At 42.8% G+C, this 18,636-nt stretch overlaps 1 protein-coding gene across 2 annotated transcripts; it reads left to right on the plus strand.

The window, feature by feature from the left end:
• The first annotated feature begins 3,057 nt into the window (after positions 1–3,057).
• On the plus strand, positions 3,058–18,531 carry ARPC1A (actin related protein 2/3 complex subunit 1A). Of its 2 annotated transcripts, none has more exons than XM_032126147.1 (10): positions 3,058–3,203; positions 6,463–6,544; positions 7,315–7,419; positions 9,887–10,109; positions 11,781–11,888; positions 14,768–14,980; positions 15,557–15,632; positions 15,810–16,003; positions 16,953–17,043; positions 18,136–18,531. In XM_032126147.1, the coding sequence occupies exons 2-10, from the start codon at positions 6,481–6,483 to the stop codon at positions 18,172–18,174; spliced, it is 1,113 nt and encodes a 370-aa protein (XP_031982038.1). In that variant the 5' UTR covers positions 3,058–3,203; positions 6,463–6,480; the 3' UTR covers positions 18,175–18,531. The 2 variants fall into 2 exon arrangements, with proteins under 2 accessions (XP_031982038.1, XP_031982039.1); XM_032126148.1 differs by having other exon boundaries at positions 3,063–3,203; positions 6,440–6,544.
• The last annotated feature ends 105 nt before the right edge of the window (positions 18,532–18,636 follow it).

Consider the following 18,636-nt stretch of genomic DNA (forward strand, 5'->3'; position numbering starts at 1 on the left):
ATCTAAACCACTTTCACTAAGATCAGTTCAGCCTTGCTTGTGAGGCTTTAATCTCAAAAGCATCGGCATCCTTCCTGGATTAGCACAGCGCAATTGTATCAGCAGGAACAGTGGTGGAAAATTCTTCGGGAAGCTTTATTGGAGACAGGGTCTTAGCTTTTAATGCTTAAAACCTCTGCAGAGTTCCTCATTTAGATGCTCTCCCTCCATCTGGTGAAAGTCATTTTGTAAACATAAAACCGTACTTAAAACGTAATTTCGTTGCTGTTGCGTAACTCTACTCGGCCTAGTTGTGTGTCTTTAATCCCTGCATCTGAGTAAATTTTATTGTTAAGCCAATTAGGGCTGCACTGATTACACATCTCGCAGCCACTGAGCCACAGGACCACTGACAGAGGCCATCAACTCTCACCTCCTTCCTGAATACAAGACCTTGTATTGCACTTTTGCCATCCTGACAAATATTTCGGATCCATTCTTAAAACTTCTAAGAGCAGCCCTACATCCTGTCAAATCAGTTCCTAACACAGGGCTTCACTACTTCAAAGGAGTCACTGGCAATTTTTTACCTAGATCTGCCTTGTTGTTATCTTAGCTTATGACTTCTCACCCTACCCTGTGGACATAAGAGAACAAATTGTTCCTTTCCTGAGAGCAGCAGCCTTTTATCTATTCCAAGACTACACACATCTTCCCTCAGTTTTCTGTCCTCTCAACAGGCACGGCTGAAGTCATGTGTTCAAAGACCCTGATCATTATTGCCACCTTTTTCTCCAAATCATCCACTTTTCTCTGGTGCACAGGTCTCTAATGCTCCTCTAATGCAGCTCGCAGAGCAGGATTCCTCTGCGTGTGTTACTTGGATTTTCTTACCCACATGGACCTGTGTGGTGTTTACCTCATCTGCAAAAAGATATTTTTTGTTCCTGTTCAGCTTTTGACCCTCAGCAGCCCCTCCACCCTTCCCTGCCTGCAACACAGCCAGCTGCCCTATTCTTAGTGGTGTAGCTCTGAAGCTGATGGTGTTGAAGTGAACAGCAGTGCACCTGCTGTTTAACCACATCCCATTTTTTCCAAAGAGCTCCCATTTTGAATCCTGGTTCAGCCACTGTGTTTATTCTGAACTTGATCTCAGCTCCAGAGGCAGTAATTGCATTATTTCATCATAGATGAGTAATGCACAGGTAATTCCCTGTACAAGCACTGATACTAAGTACTTCTTCTCTCAACCAGTTTTGCAACTCCTTTAGAGCAGTATCACCTAGACTGGTTTCCCAGTTTATTATTAGAATATCCTGCAAGCCAGTGTCAGAAGCTCTACTAAAAATCAAGATATATGACATACATTGCTTCGCCCTTATCTGCAATCCTTGTTATGCTGCCAGAAGAGGAAATTAGATTGGCTCAATTCATTCCTGACAAAGCCATACTGGCCAGCATTCACCTTCTTTTTTTTCCTTTGAGATGCTTATAAACTGTTTATTTTCCCTCAGATTTGAAATTAAACTCGGTACTCTATTGCTCCCCAGTATATCCGGGAGCCACTTATCTCTCCCCATTCTCCCAGACTTTTTTGTTTGTTGTTGTTGTACTTGAGCTCACAAAATTTCAAGAGTTTGAAGGAGACAAACCATGGGATCTCAAAGAGAAGGCAATTCCTTCAGGGAATTAAGGGCAGGGCAAATTATTGCTAGTGCACTTATTTTGATATTCCACCCCCCAATCACAGAATCATAGATTGGTTTGGGTTGAAAGGGACCTTAAAGATCATCCAGTTCTACCCCTCTGCCATGGGCAGGGACATTGTCCACTATCTCAGGTTGCTCTAAGCCCCAACCAACCTGGTCTTGGACACTTCCAGCTTCCCTGGGCAACCTGTGCCAGGGCCTCCCCACCCTCACAGGGAACAATGCCTTCCCAGTATCCCATCTAATTCTGACCTCTGGCAGCGGGAAGCCATTCCCTCTTGTCCTGTTCCTCCATGCCCTTGCCCAAAGTCCCCCTCCAGCTCTCTTGGAGCCCCTTTAGGCCTTGGAAGGGGCTTTAAGGTCTCGTTGGAGGCTTCTTTTCTCCAGACTGAACACCCCCAGCTTTCTCAGCCTGGCTCCAGCGCAGCCCTGTCCCCCTCAATAGCCTGTTGGCCTGTATCGGGGATAGTGTGGCCAGCAGGACCAGGGCACTGATCATTCCCCTGTACTTGGCATTGGTGACGTAGTGCCTTGAGTGCTGCGCTCAGTTTTGGGTACCTCACTTCAAAAAGGACACTGAGGTGCTGGAGCGTGTCCAGAGGAGGGCAAAAGGCTCATGAAAGGTCTAGAAAACCTTATGAGGCATGGCTGACGGAACTGGGTTTGGTTAGTCTCGAGGAGACCCATGAGGGACCTCAACGTGGATTTATTTGCTCTTGTATTTGTGGCGTTTTGTCTCCATTATACTGGTGATACCTCACTTGCAGTACATGTCCTCTGTGATGTACTCTGTAGGATGGGTTTTGAGTGTTGCTGGTTGGGACCTCGATCTGGTGTATGTGTCCAGTATTGTAGCACCTCTGTATTTTGGGAGTCACCTACTGGGAACAATTAATAATCACACCTTTGCTTTTTTCTCCTAGGAGAAACAACCAGAGGGAGAGAGATACCTTCCTTTTTTTCCCTCTTTTTTTCCTTCCTTGTCCTCCAGGCTGACTACAGTAGTAGACCTGAAAGGGGAGTGTATTGAGGTGCGATCCAGTCTTTTCTACCGTGCCTGCAGTGAGAGGACTGAAAGAAATGGCCTTAAGCTGAGGCACTGGAGAGTCAGGTTAGATGTCGGAAACTTTTTTCACTGTTTTGGTGGTCAGACATTGGAACAGCTTGCCCAGGTAGGTGATGGCCTCGCCACCCCGGAGGCGTTTAAGAGGCGGCTGGGTGATGTGGTTTAGGGAGTCACAGTGGCGGGGGTAGATTGACAGACGGATTTTATGACCTTAAAGGTCACTCCTTACCGGGTCAATTCCTTAATTCCCAGAGCCTCCCGCCCCGCCCTGAGGGGCCGCGCAGGCGCCGCTCCGCCCTTTGTGTGGGGAGGCGCTGGCGGCGCAGGCGCGGAGCGCGTTTCCTGCCGCCCGTGTCAGAGCCGGGCCCGCTCGGCCTCTCCCGCCGCCGGAGCGGAGTCGCGTTGACTGCCCAGAGTCCGCGAGTCCCGCTCCGCCCCCGCCGCCTCAGGTGAGTCCCGGCCACGGCAGCGATGGGCGGTGGGCGGGGACAGCCTGCGGACCCGCCGGCGTGAGGGGAGGGCGGGGGGCAGGCACCGCAGCATCGCTGCCCCGAGGGGCTGGGGACGTCCTGCTGAGGGTGAGGCGATGGGCACCACTCACCCCATCGCCCTGAAGGGCCGGGAAGAGGCGGGGACGAGGAGGTGCCCCCCATATCCCCCACCGTGCCCCCCCCCCCCATATCCCCTGCTGTACCCCCTACAGCCTCCGCGTATCCCCCGCCGTGCCCCTGTGTTGGCAGGGCCGCAGCCCACAATCCATCCCCATCCGGCGGCTTTATCCTGCTAACGGTGTCCTGTGGCAGAAGGTGCCCGAGAGGAGTCACCCCCCCCCCCGGGAAATCTGCGCTGAGTGACTTGGGAGGGAGTGACAGTGGTAGGAGGCTGTCCTTAATCACAGGTGCTTCGCTTCCAGGTGTTTGGAAGTGGTGTAGGTGCTCTGAGACTAGGCAAGGACTAAAAAGATCCCTTTCTCGCTGTCACACACATACACACATTCCATCTCCACTTCTGAGTCCATATCCTGGCTGGTTCCTTGTCCACGGATGAGCTTCTGCCACGTATTTCTCACTCCACTGAGAGGTGACAGCAGCCGAGTCCTGTACATCCCAACCTCGATCCTTTCAGGCCTTGTACTGAATGAACTCCTGCTCTGCATAGGTGCAAGATTTCCCTTTTTTTTCTTCATTTTAAAATATTTTTTTGAAACTCCAAGTCGGTTGCTTTTCATTTGAAATAAAACTCAGAGAGAGTTGCATTAAGTACTTGTTAACAAAGTCATACCAGTATCTTTCCCATGTGAGATTCTGAGGTTGTATGACAGGAAGGCTTTGAGGTTATTAATTTGTCAAAAATTGTAAAGCCAGTGGCATTTTCCCTAGTGAAATATGAGTTGGATTTTGTCTGTGTATTAGTAAGGAATAATATAACTGGAAAAATTATAACTGGAAAACTTCTTTAAGATTTATCTTCCCAAAGAAAATATCACTGTACCTATGAGGACACAGAAATAGCACTGCTTTTTGAGGTTATCATCACTATTGTGTTTTGTAGGTTTGTAACCAAACCAAAATGGAAAACGGTCACTTGTAGCCAGTTATGGAGCTCAAGTAACTCAATCAATGGGAAGGAATGGATCATACAACTTTGGGTTGGTTTTGGGAATAGCTAAGTAAAAATACCTGAATAAGAGTTAGGATGAGACTGTATTTTATATGTAATGCCAATCTGTGAATAAAATACCACAGTTGTATTAGGAAGTGTTTCAAAATAGCTGCATTCCTTGGGGAGAGGAGACTGGATATTTTTACATTTTATTTCGGAGAGAGTAGCAAAGGCTGAGCATTCCTTGTTGGTGGAACAGCTCTTGAACTTTTCCTGTATATGGAAATGTGCTGCTACTGAATGTTGGCATGAGCTAAAGCAAGATCCTAGAAAAAGCACTTTGCAGTTGTGTTTTGCTTATATTCACATGTGGAATCTCAAGTGATGGATGTCCAAGGGCAGAGGTAACCCAGATTATGTCAACATTTTCTCATTAACAAAAAAAAATTAATTATTTTGCCTAGGACTGTGTGTATTTAATACTTTGTTTGATTGGTATGTGGTTATTATAAGAACCATGAAAATCATGATGGTTAAAATTGTGAGCTGGACCTAAAGCTCATATTGTTAAAAGTTGTATTTGAAGTACATTTGAAATGCAACTGTAATTCGCCTATTTTTAGAATAACAGTACTTGATTTCCTTAAACAAAAAAATAAATAAAATAAAAACTCTCTCCAGTTACTTGCATTGGTGAAATACTGTCTCACCTATGCTCCAAGATTCAGCACTTCCAAGATATTTGTAAAACTGTTGGTGTGATGGTAATTCCTGAGGCTCCGTAAGAGCGTACTCATCCTTCTTTCACTCCTGAGTTTCTGTTGGATTTGATATTCATTTCCTGTTTGCTTCCAAATTCCTACCTTGTCCTGAAGTCTCCACCCTCTGCTAACATGGCCATACTTGGGTATGTTGTAATTCCAGGCTATAATGGGTGTGGATGTCTTGGAATGACATCACGGAGATAGTTCTTTTAAGATGGATATGTGGGGGTAAAAATGCTTTGATCCATCAGGCAGTAGTAAATTGCTGTGAAAATTAGTGAAATATATTAAAGGAATTGACAAATCCAAGTTGGATGTATTGAACTATGCACATTTTTATTATTACAGGTGACCATGAGTTCTTATGATATTATCTTCCATCCATTTATGCTGCCCTGGTTAATACAGGACATAGAATACTATATTTTAATACCTAAAATATTTTAATACCTAAAATAGTTTAATGTTTAAACTCCTTTAATTTCAAAAATACACTATTCGATGTCCTGTATTAACCAAGGGCAGCATAAATGGATGGAAGATAACATAATAAAAACATTGTAAACAGCTTTGTCTGTGGATGGATGTGCCTTTAATTGGAGATGTTCAGCACTGTCTCTTCTAACAGCCATAAGTTAAAAGAAAAAAGTAGGAATTTAGCTTTTTTTAAGCAAAATACTCACAAACTACAGTGATGCAGCTTGTTCTTGTAGTGTTTGAGTCTCATGGGGCAAAAGCCCTGAGTATCAAACAGTTCAGTGCTAGAATTAATTTGAAGAAATTACAAATTAGTTAATTACTAATCTTAATAATTTTTCCCTAGGATGCATATAAATGGTTCATGCATATAATGTCAAATAATACATCAGTAGATCACAGTTACACATCAGTTTGGCCTACTGAAAGATTTTGTTGTACTGGATACAAGTCAGGATTTAGAATCAGTTCACTGAGCTTTGTCCTAGATATTTATTTTTTAAATTATTCTATTTCCATAGTAAAATTAATAAATTTATTAGATTTCTTGAGGACCTGCTCTCTTGTCTGTGAGGATACACAAAGAAGCAAGTGTATCTGGCTTTTAGGGCAGTTGCAATTAGCTAAAGTAAGCAGGACAATGAAAATCCATCATCCTACTGAAAATATCTGGGGGTGTGACACAGGCATCTCTTGAGCAGCCCTAACATATTTATTAAGTTGTGGTCTGTAAATAAATTGTAAAACTGCACTGAAGGATGCTTGGTAAATGTTGAAGGCTAACTTTGTTTTATTACTTCTCTCATTTTGAAGCGTTTTGTTTTCAATTTTACATCTTTCAGCCTTTTCACTTTTTACAACATAGGAATCTCTTTAACTCGGAATGTCTCTACATCAGTTCCTGCTGGAGCCAATCACCTGCCATGCCTGGAACAGAGACCGTACTCGTAAGTAATAGGTTCATTTTCATTTTTAATTTTTTTTTTTCAATTGCTATTTTCTTTCTGCTGACAGTTTTTGATCTTGTGATGTTCTGGGTCACATTCAGGGAAGGTATGGTCAGATACATAGTTCTACCTATTAAATGTTCCACTTACGATCCAAAAAGCACATGTCTTCCAAATCGGAGCTTTTCTAAACCTGTTGCTGGAACTCTGTCATAGGAGGTAATTGAGTCTTCTGCTGTTCCACAAAGCTTTGCCTCTTGGCCAAGTTTTCTGTGTTGTGGATTGTTGTGTTCCAAATGTGTTGTCTTCCTGTGCAGAGTACTCATGACCGTGGTATGTGTACCAATATCAAACTGCCAGAGGGCAGGGTTAGATGGGATATTGGGACGGAATTCTTCCCTGTGAGGGTGGCGAGGCCCTGGCACAGGGTGCCCAGAGAAGCTGTGGCTGCCCCTGGATCCCTGGAAGTGTCCAAGGCCAGGCTGGACAGGGCTTGGAACAACCTGAGATAGTGGAAGGTGTCCCTGCCCATGGCAGGGGTTTGGAACTGGACGATCTTTAAGGTCCCTTCCATCCCAAACCATTCCATGATTCTATGTCCATAATTATTGGAGATTTTCCAGGGATTTTGTCCCTTTTTTTAACGAAGCCCATGTCATGCTCTCAAATTTGCAAATAGAGGTTTTTAGATGTGGAAGGTCTTTCCAAATATAGCATTTGGTATTAAAAAACCTTCTGTACAATTGGATTGTTTTATTTCTTCTTTCAAGAGATTGCCATTAGCCCTAATAACCATGAAGTGCACATCTACAAGAAGAGTGGGAACCAGTGGGTGAAGGCTCATGAGCTGAAGGAACACAATGGACACATTACAGGTGAGATTGTGCTGAGCCAGACATGAAGTTTTCCAACCTCCTCTGTTTTCCCCAGTTGAGATTCTGAGCAGGAAATCTGCAAGCATTGAGTAAATAGATCTTTTTATAGGTTGGCATTCCCACTTAGAGAGAGCCTTGCAGCAGTTTTCTGAACTGCATGCAGTGAATGTTAGAAAGAAAAGCCCTATCTCATTTCCAGACATTTCAGTGGAGTTACTGAGCCATTTTTTCTTATCTATGGCTTATTTTTCATCTATAATGACATAATGAGAACACATTTTCAGTCTGCTGAAGTAATCTGGTTGTGTCACAGTGATGCATGCTGCTCCCTTTCAAGTGCCAGTACTAAAATTTCATCAAGTATGTGACTGCAGCATTGCTTTGTGGTTTCCAACAACAATAAATACCCTTTTTTAGGGACTGTATAAACATTGAAGTGGCCAGTCCTGGACTTAGACCCAGTGAGCACATTTATTGCAGGCCCAGAGTATCTGTATATCCACAATGAAAATAAAGAAGAGCTGCCACGATGAGTTATATAAAATAACAAGGTGTTATTTTAAAAAATGTGATTATCCTGTGGCAGTCTTTTATATTACGGGGGATTTTTTTTTCATGGTGATATTTTTAAAAGGGCTTTATTATTTAAGAAAATGAAAACAATTAATACAAGCACTTGCCCAAAGCAGCAAATTCTGTTCTCAGCTCACTAATGGGCAGAAGTATCTGCACAACAGCATTTTGTAGCAACAATTTTTGCTGTCCAAGAGCACAACTGTCCCTGCTCCTTTGTGAAGAGTTGCTTAGGCTGCATTTACAAAGGAAGTGTTTCCCTCAAAGACATTTCTTTGCATTTTACTTGTACCTGTTAGCATTAGAAGCCAAATATTCATGACTTGGGAAAAGAGCTCTCTCTGCTTTCCTGCACGGTGTGTACCTTTGGAGTACAAAACACTGTGGTGGTTGTAAAGAGTGGAGTTAAGCTATGGTTACACACAGGAGATCCGCTGATCAAACTGCTTGTAACCCCTGACAGGAGTGAGTCAGCTGCTGCCACTCCAGCCCCTGATCCCAGGGGACAAGGTCCTTCTCTTGACTAAGGTTTGTGGTGAGCTGCCTCTGCTCACTCACAGGAAGAGCTTTATTCTCTCTCTTGGCTTAGTTTTCTGCTAAACTAAAAATCTAAACTTGGAATAGATCAGAACAGGTGGGAGGAGATGGGTGAACAAGAGAAGGAAAGAGAGGCAGGATGGTCCCTCTTTCAAAGGCAGTGCTAGAACTTCTGTAACTGTGGTTTCAGGCTACTAAGCTCTGCACTTTTTAAGCATAAACCTGTTTCGAGGTAACACTATATGAACAATATAACATTAGTACACATTCTTTCCATCGCTTTTATCCATTTTCAGTTTGTGAGCTTAAGAGATGTTTTTAATACTGAATGTAGTAATGGAAAACCACTGACATATAATTGGTGGCAGGAGAGTTGAGGATTGCAATCTGCATCTCAAAGGATGCTAGAGAAAAGATGAAAAATAATGTTCCCATAAGACTTTCCAATTGGCAAAGGCATCCTTCGTTGCCTAGGAGGGGAAAAAAGCAATGGCAGCCTTATCAAAGATTTTATTTTATTCTTTGAACTTGGGTTTTTTTCTTTTGGTAAACCTTTCTCATGGCACAGGTTAAATAGGCACGGAAAAAATGTAAGGATTGTGTCAGTACATAAAGATTGATAACATCTAACCAAAAAAAACCCTGTTATCTAAACTTTAGATCATGTCTGCAGTCTGGCAGCAAGCACACAACGTTGCTAGATGTTGTGCAGTTTTAGAATTGCTGGGTTTCAGCTGTTGAGAGGGATCTTGCTGAAGTCAAGAGGTTTGGAGGGTGCTGGTGGACGGGCCTTGGCCGGTCTGCAGAGCTCCACCTGTTGGCCAGCCCACGGAGCTGCCTCAGGCAGCAATCCCTGGGATCTGGGAATTTGGGATCTGCAGGTTTGATGAAAGCTGAAGGGAAAAACAGGTATTCCTAACAGCTTGAAATGGCTCCTGGAGAATAAGAGATGAGGGGGAATAACATAACAGTAATAACTGTCTCAGTGATCAGTTCATCAGGAACTGCAGTGACAGGACAAGGAAGAATGGCTTCAGACTGAAAGAGGGGAAATATAGGTTACATATATGGAAAAATTATTCCCTGTGAGGGTATCGAGGCCCTGGCACAGGTTGCCCAGAGAAGCTGTGGCTGCCCTATCCCTGGAAGTGTTCAAGGCCAGGTTAGACAGGGAGCAACCTGGGATAGTGAACAGGAGTTGGCACAGAGTTGGAGCTGGATGATCTTTAAGCTCCTTTCCACCCCAGACCATTCTGTGATTCTGTGACAGAAGGCTGTGAGGTGATCTCTTGTTTTGCCTTAGTGTAAAGCAAACAACATGAGGGGAAAGGTAATCCTGTGAACTCTTCACTTGCAGGTATTGACTGGGCTCCCAAAAGCGACCGCATTGTGACGTGTGGCGCCGACCGCAATGCCTACGTGTGGAGCCAGAAGGACGGCGTGTGGAAACCCACCCTCGTCATCCTGAGGATCAACCGTGCCGCCACCTTTGTCAAGTGGTCTCCCTTGGAGAACAAATTTGCAGTGGGAAGTGGAGCTCGACTCATATCTGTGTGCTACTTTGAGTCTGAAAATGACTGGTGAGCTGTTTTTATATCTTTATGGTCTGCACGGGAAAGCTGAGCCTGGTGTTACCAGCTGAGCTGGTAACTGGGTTACTATTTTGCTAATTCCTAAAATATTAAAGGAATGTAGAGGGATGGCCTCATCAGTTCTTTTGTGGACTTTATTGTTTTGGGAAAAAGGTTCCCTCTCCTCCTCACTCTGGTGTAGCACCTAAAGGCCTTTGATTTTGCCTATTTTCAGGCAGTTCAAGTTGGCGTGGATGTGTTCTGCCTGACTGTCATAAACATGTTGCTCTTCTAAAAGTGCAAGAATTTCTGCAGAGTAAAGATTTCTTTACTACAACTGTATGTTTGAAAAAAGATAAATATTTCCTTCCCCCACCTCGTGCCAGAATGAATGAAGAAATCTTCACTCAAGTCTTTCTTCCATATCTATTATTTTGGGCCATTTCTTGTCATTAGAGGCTTGAGTCTGTCACATCTCCAGGGTGGTCTGTTAGAAGATGTCTGAGCTTGCCATTGACCTGTTCTGTGTTTTGTTATGTATTTTTATCACAGTTTATAGATTTCACACAGGAATATCACAAAATATTTCCACCATTAAGATTTTTCTCGTTTTGGCATCTAAACGCTTCTGATCTTCTCCCTTTGTAGCTGCACATGTTGGAGCTACGTTTGCTGTATCATCTGTAGGTGAAATCAGTGTGTGGAGTATCTCTCACTTTGGGTTACATAAACAGGCACAAAACCACAGGTGTCCTGTGTGCAGTCTGCCATGTGGAGATGAAAAACAATGACACCATCTGCAAAATACATTTTAAAGATTTTTTTGGACCTTTATGCTTTCGAGCATATTTACTTATCAATATTTTTCTCTGCCTCACTTGTCTGCAAAAGAATCAAAACTCCATATGCTAAAGAAAGATAATTTTAAAAATGTGAGCCTTAAAACTTGTGCCTGATGGAAGTAAAATAAAAGAAAAATCACCATCATCCCAAAGGCCATCAAGTGAATAATAGATTTCATTACTATTTTGTAAATAGTTCAGATAAACTAAATCTGCTGAGACATATTTAGGCCACTATTGATGCATTCAGCAGCAGGACCACTTTGCACTGCACTGCAGATAACTGAGATGGATGCACTGGTTGGATCACTGGCAGTCCCCCCATTTTCTTGTTGTGTTTTATAGTTAGTGTATTATTAAACAGTAGAAAAGTCAATAGGCAAGAGATGTGACTGTAAAACTTGTTGGAAGGAGCTGGAGAAGAACTTGTACTTGGTGATCCATGAAAATAGGGCTGCTTAGCTCAGTGTCACAGTCACAGCTGACCTTGTGTTCACTGGGGGAAAGAGACCTGGCAATTCCTGTGCAAAATTCACATCAAGGAGTTCCATCTGGTGCATTATAAAAATTAGTTTGAAGGGGCATAGGACTTAGCTGAGGAGATACATATTTAATGAGTTTGTTCATAGTATTTCAAAGTTTAATTGAGCTAACCATAAAGTTCACAGATTGCACAAGAGAACATGAAACATTTGTAGATGAAGTTTTTCCAAAACTGATGTGTTTAGTCGTTGACAAGGAGAGATCTTTTTGAGGAGTGCTTCATGGATTTCTGGGAATCAGGTAAAATATGTCCATATAAACTTTTAAATCTTTCTTTGGTTTGTTTTTATTTTAGGTGGGTGAGCAAACACATAAAAAAGCCCATTCGTTCCACTGTCCTCAGCCTGGACTGGCACCCCAACAATGTCCTGCTGGCTGCAGGATCCTGTGACTTCAAGTGCAGGTGAGAGAAACGAAAATATCTGTCTACAGTTTGGGTTACTGGATCAAATCAGTAGCTTGAGCATGTTGGTCAGCCATTTGCACTTGCTGTTAGAATAAAAGATGGCTCATTGTGTTGGTACCAAAGAAAGATGTCTAGCTCAAGAATGTTGGCTTTGATGCTGCTGTGTCCTGACTTTGGACTGCCAACATGGATCTGCTGCTGAATTCACACCTGAATTTAGGGAATTGGTGGGTTCCTTCCCAGCATTACACAGCAGTGTGTACTGAGGCTGAGAGCTGGTCGTTAGGCTGAAGTTGGATTAGCAGGTGTCATCTTGTGGAACACCAACACTGCCAGTTAGAGGTTAAAAAGCAATATCCTAATGGTGCAGTCCCAAAATTCAGAGTATCTGGCCATTTCCAAAGGTGTTACCCCATCTTTTTGTTCCCTAACTTCCTTGTTTCCTCTCCTTTGCCTGTGCTGGCCCTAAAGCTCTCACACCTTTGTGGGGAGCAGAGTCAAGAAATTGATGCATCTGCAACTCAACACAATAAAAGAGAATTTTTGAAGATCATTAAAAAAAAAAGCTGTTTAAAGCAGACTGGTGTGAGAGATGGATGGGGCAGACTTTGAAACTAATTGTGAAATTACAGCATGAGGGATGGGCCCTGCAAACTGCTCTGTGCTGAGCGATTGGGGTCACTGCAGGGAAGTCTGCATGGGGAGTCTGCAGGGCCTGACTTGAATCCACATTGACTTAATCACTTGTACCTTGAATGATAATGAAAGCTTCTTTTCTTAAATTCTTTATGTAATAGGGCAATTTTTAAGCTTCAAAGTGTATACTAAAAATGACTAAGGAGGAGTTGGAGGGGGAGGTGGGACTGACTATTGCAGTCTTTATTTCAGAATGAAAGCCTTGCATCTAAACCCCATCTTTTGATAGCTTTTCATGTAAGGAAAGATGTTAAATGGAACCTGGGAAGGAGGGGAGAGTTGTCTCCCCTTTCCTGCCTTATTTCCAGTTTTAATTACATAAACTGTATGTATTCAGTTCCTTTCACAAAAAAGGTGATGTGAAACAGAAGCAGCTACTTTTCTCCTTACAGAAGTAGCCACTTTTCACATGCGGAAATTTTTTAATTTGGGTTCATAGAGGACCTCAGGACTTTGACATTAGGTCACCTGGAATATGTGTGTGTGTGTCCAACCCAAACCATTCTGGGATTCTAGGATTCTTTCTCTTCCCCAAAACCATGAAAAACTATTCTCTTTTGTGAATGATGAGTACAGATCTCTGGAATTCCAGTTCTCCCTTCTGTTCCATATTAAAAAAAATAAAGATACCTGAAGTGGGCACCTGTTCTGATGGAAATTAGGAAATGGATCTGCCAGAGCCGCTGCCATGTAATAAGCAGCTAAGTGGGAAACATTTTGGGGAAAGAATGGAGGGCAAGAGGCTGCAAATTGCTGGGTGTTTTTTGGTGGTTGGCCAAGATAAATGAGCTCCCCTTACATTTATCTGAAATATATATGTATCTATAGCTATGAACACCACATAAGTATGATTTCATGTTCTAGGCTGTGGGAATGAAAGTAATTTCCCAAAGTTCTTTGAAGGCTGGGGCCTTCAAGCTGAGGTGATTTTGGTTTTAAAAGACAGGGAGACTTTAATAAGGGAAAAGACTTCTTGTATTTTTTTTTAACTAACAGTTAAATTCAAGGTCTTCCCTACTTAGGTATGATTTTCCTGCTTTGTGTCAAAGGCTGTTGCTTTAAACATCTTGTCCTATTTCCATACATTAAGAGAACCATCCTTTTAGGTGGCTCTATAAAATTCAGTTTTTTAAAGGTTTTCATTAGATTATATTTAAACTGATAAAGCCAAATATATTTCCATACTTAATTCCCTGAAAATCTGTACCTAATATAGCTGCAGTTAAACCCTTCTCATTGCAAATGAGCAGCTTTATTGAGATAAGCGCTTTGGAAGTGCTTACCCCACACATACAAAAGATATAAAAAACAAGGAGAGGGGAGCTACATTTCCTTAAACTCACTATAAAATAATTCCTATTTGTGTGTGACTGCAACCATGAATATTTGATCATAGTTTTTCATTTATACTGATTTTTTTTTCTCTGGTAGTAGCATGGTGTAGCTGCCTTGCTCCTCCTGTTCAATGGACTCAAATCCTATGGTTGTGACGTCCCATTAAATTCCATGGTAACAGTCAAGAACACCATATTGTGGCATGTCTGAATCATGCAGAAGGAATTTGATGAAAGGGGGAGGCTTTCTGTTTAAACATATCTTGAAAATTGTAGTGCTGGGAAAAAAAAACCCTATAAAAACACTGCAGTATTTCAGGTTTTCACAGCATTTTTGCAAAAATGAGCTGGAAGAAGGTGGCTCAGAGCCCCTTTGCTGGCATTAGAACATCACATTTCTTTCTTTGAAATCCTGCTAAAATGGGAATGTTCTTAAAAAGTGGGTAATTTTGTAGGTGTTTGTATTAGCTTCTAATTATACAGTGCCATTCCTGGGTTTTCTCTAACTGAAGGATTGACTCCGGAGAGCTGTTAGCACCACAAAAAGATGAAAGGGAAATCTTGGCACGGGGAAAAATCACTGACAACGTGTATTTTTGTGCCATCTTCTGGAAAAAAAGGGAGAGGACTACAAGAACAGCATTTATGAGAAATCTGTGTGCTTTACACCCTTTGTACTGCTGCTTTCTCTCTGCACACTGCTGCTTCCAGGCTTGTTTAAAGACACCAAAATACTTTATTTTGGGAGAATCGGGACGCATCTCTCCGCTTCCAACGTGAAACGCATCCCATGCTCCCAGGAGCTTTGTTCTCTCTTTGTTCATGCTAGAATCTTTTTATTTGCAGGGTGTTCTCTGCTTACATTAAGGAAGTGGATGAAAAGCCAGCCAGCACACCCTGGGGGTCCAAGATGCCTTTTGGGCAGCTGATGTCGGAATTCGGGGGCGCGGGCAGTGGAGGGTGGGTGCACAGCGTGAGCTTCTCCGCCAGCGGCAACCGCCTGGCCTGGGTCAGTCATGACAGCACTGTGTCAGTGGCTGATGCCTCCAAAAACATGATGTGAGTATCCCCTTGATGGTATTATTAGCCTGATGATCCTAAAGGTCTTTTCCAACCTTAATGATTCTGTGATTCTGTGTGGAATATCGTGCTCGCAAGCATGTGCCTCTCTTGCCTGTTTTACTGTAGATTCCAGGAGTCTCTTTGAAGCTTATATAAATGTAAATATTCTCTAAATAAGGTTGGTTCTGGGAATTTTAGATTATATCATTTAAATTCTTTGTAAGAATCCTTCAGTGAGGGTATAGCCAGTTTGTTTTGGGGGAAAAAAGAGTCATTTGGGAAAAAAAGGTATATTCAGTAACTGGGGAAACAATATTTCCTTTTACAAAACAATATTTGCAATACAAAATATTCCAAACAATATTCCCAATTCAAATGTCATAGTTCTTCCAGCACACTTACATTAGACTAAAACTTTTTATTACAAATTACAACCTTCTGGTGTCACCACAGGGACAGCCAAGCTACCCTGACTTTTCCAGTAATCCTTGGATGGGAATGGTGCCTATTTTTTGTTAGAGCCGAAAATGAGAGGTTTCAATGAATCCCTCTAACAAATGTTCTTGTGCTCAGGGTTTCACAGCTGAAAACAGAGTTCCTCCCACTCCTGAGCGTGTCCTTTGTCTCTGAGAACAGCGTGGTGGCAGCTGTAAGTGTCTGCTGTTTCCTCCTTGTAGAGCTTTGTCGTGTTTTGGAGGGGGAGGAAACCCCGTATTTTGCACAGCTAATAGTAACAATAAAGCTCTGCCCCAGTGTCAGTGTTTGCATTTGGAAGGGCAGGGTGGGAATGCTGAGCTGGTGTTTCCTAACGGGTGTTTGGTTGCAGGGCCACGACTGCTGCCCGATGCTCTTCAACTGTGACGACCGTGGCTTGCTGACCTTCGTTTCCAAACTCGACATTCCCAAACAGAGCATCCAGCGCAATATCTCCGCCATGGAACGCTTCCGGAACATGGATAAAAGAGCCACCACGGAAGATCGTAACACCACCCTGGAGACCCTGCACCAAAACAGTATAACGTGAGTGTCCTGCTGCCAGAATGAGGACAGGGAATGTTCTCCATGGCCAGTGGGTTTCTCAGGATGTCCTGCAAAACCCTCAGATTTGCTGTACCAGAAGGGTGTAACTCTTATCCCTTTTTCCTTGCGGTCTTTCCCTAACAGCTCTCTGTTTCTGGTATTTACGTGGGTGCTGGTGAAGTTAATCATTGACATGGCTACAGCTGTTTGCTCGTGGTTAATGTGTTGTGTACCTTGGACACTGCTTATCTTATCAAATAAGTGCATAGTTCCCAAGAGGCTGCTGGCACTGTGCAAAATCCAGTCAGCAAAATCCACCTGAAACAGGAATTCACATCCCAGCTTCCTATTTCAGATGTTAGTGCCTTGTGTATTTATTTACTGTATTTATTTCAGTTTGTTTTCAAAGTGAAAGAGGGGAAATTTAGGTTAGATATACAGAAAAATCCTTCCCTCTGAGGCTGGGAAGGAGGCCAGGTTGCCCAGGGAAGCTGTGGCTGCCCCATCCCTGGAAGTGTCCAAGGCCAGGTTGGATGGGGCTTGGAACAACCTGGGATAGTGGAAGGTGTCCCTGCCCATGGCAGGGGGGTGGGACTGGATGAGCTTTAAGGTCCTTTCCATCCCAAACCATTCCATGATTCTGTTAGTCAAAAGGATTGATTCAGGTTAATTGGGTAAAATATCTTTCCATTTAAAAAATTATGTGATCCCAAAGGATGTTAAGCAATTTCTCTTTATTTAAGGAAAGCATTTAGTCTCACCAAGCCCTTAAAGAGCTTCCAGCATCCTTTTCTTTGCTTATTTTTCTGAGGCATTCTACCAAGAATCTAGTGTAGGCTCTGGTATAGTCATGTCTCCATCTGAAAGAGTAGGAGTAGAATTCAACCCAAATTTCCCAGTTTTCTGGCTCTCTGGAATGGGTGTTGGAGCTCTCATTCTCTGTTTGCAGCCAAGTGTCTATTTATGAGATAGACAAACGGGATTGTCGGAAATTCTGCACCACCGGCATCGATGGAGCAATGACCATCTGGGATTTTAAGGTAAAAATGTGCTTTTACTACCATGTTTATGTGAACTAGCTGGGGTGGTGGGGTTCTTCTTTTGATCTCTTGAGTATCAACTCCTGGGGCTCAGCCCCAAGCCAGGTTTTATTAGCAGCAGGAAGTCCAGACTGGAATATTCAAAACCATTAGTGAAGTCAATAAGAAAAACAGATCCAAGAATCAGCATAAATGCAGATGCAGTTTTTTTAGCAGATGGTGCTAATACAGACTTACTTTTTAAATTGAATTACTTAATGTCCCTGTAGGAATCCCCTTAATTCTTTCCTTCTCCAGCCTCAGCCACAGTTGGGCTGGAACAATTTGTACAACACAACCCTCTTCCTGCTCCCATCCCTTGGGACTCTGCTCATTGTCCTGCTGCAGAACATGGTCCTGTCCTCTCAGAATTAACTTAGCCAAGGAGTAAGAAGTTGCCTCTAACAGCTGGAAAATACAATATTGAAAATCCTAGAAGAATGTAATAATTTCTATGCTTGCTTTGCTCAGGCCTGGCCAACAGAGGTCCCTGTTGGTCTTCCCAAAACTGGGATATGGGATCTGATTTAGGGAAGGACTAGATTGTCTCTGTTCTGTGGTCCCAGAGTGCTCTGGTGGAGACAGGAGCCAAACATGAAGTTGAGGTGATCTCTAAGCTGCTTTAGTTCAGTCTCAGGTCTGTATCACAGGTCTGCACATGCCTGAGTTTGAAAGGAATGACCATTGGGGTCTCTGTCTCTTGAATTAGGAAGAAATCCTTTAAGAAGAAATTCTTCCCTGTGAGGGTGGGGAGGCCCTGGCACAGGTTGCCCAGGGAAGCTGTGGCTGCTCCATCCCTGGAAGCGTCCTAGGCCAGGTTGGACAGGGATTGGAGCAACCTGGGATAGTGGAAGGTGTCCCTGCCCATGGCAGGAGGTTGGAACTGCATGATTTTCAAGGTCCCTTCCAACCCAAATCGTTCTGGGATTCTGTGACTGAGTCTAATTTCAAGTACTCATGGTTTTTACTTGGTTTTGTTAGCATTTACACTGAATTATTTAACCCAAGCTACTGCAGCAGATTGTGATCAAGATTTTTTTTCTCTCCTTCAAGACTTTAGAGTCCTCCATCCAAGGGCTACGAATCATGTAAAGATGGATTTCCATGATCTAGCAGGACAAACTGCTTGACAGAATGCAGCTCCCACATCTGCACGAACCTGAAAAGGGAGGAGGAGGAGGAAGGTGAAATATTTGGAAACACAGAGAAAATACAGCTTGGCAGATTTTCTTTTGAATCTAAATTTGGTGAATTGTGTTGGTTTCAAAATCAGCTGTGATTGTTCTTTTTTTTTTTTTTTTTGGTTGGTTGTTTCATTCCATTCTTTACCAAAGCTGCTCCTTAAGTAGTTTATTGCAGGAAGTTATGAATCACTAACTTAAAAGGGGAATTTTATGTAAATTGTCTGCTAGAAATAATAATAATAATAATAAAAAAGAGAAAAACTGATTCTTTGTTTTGACGCTTGTTGGCAGTGATTAAAAAAGGGATGTTAAGGATATTGGGAGAGAGACAGAGTGGGGAAGACCCTGCACTGATATTTTATGGCCTTAA

The sequence above is a fragment of the Corvus moneduloides genome, chromosome 16, assembly GCF_009650955.1.
Source record: "Corvus moneduloides isolate bCorMon1 chromosome 16, bCorMon1.pri, whole genome shotgun sequence".
NCBI classification, from domain to species: domain Eukaryota; kingdom Metazoa; phylum Chordata; class Aves; order Passeriformes; family Corvidae; genus Corvus; species Corvus moneduloides.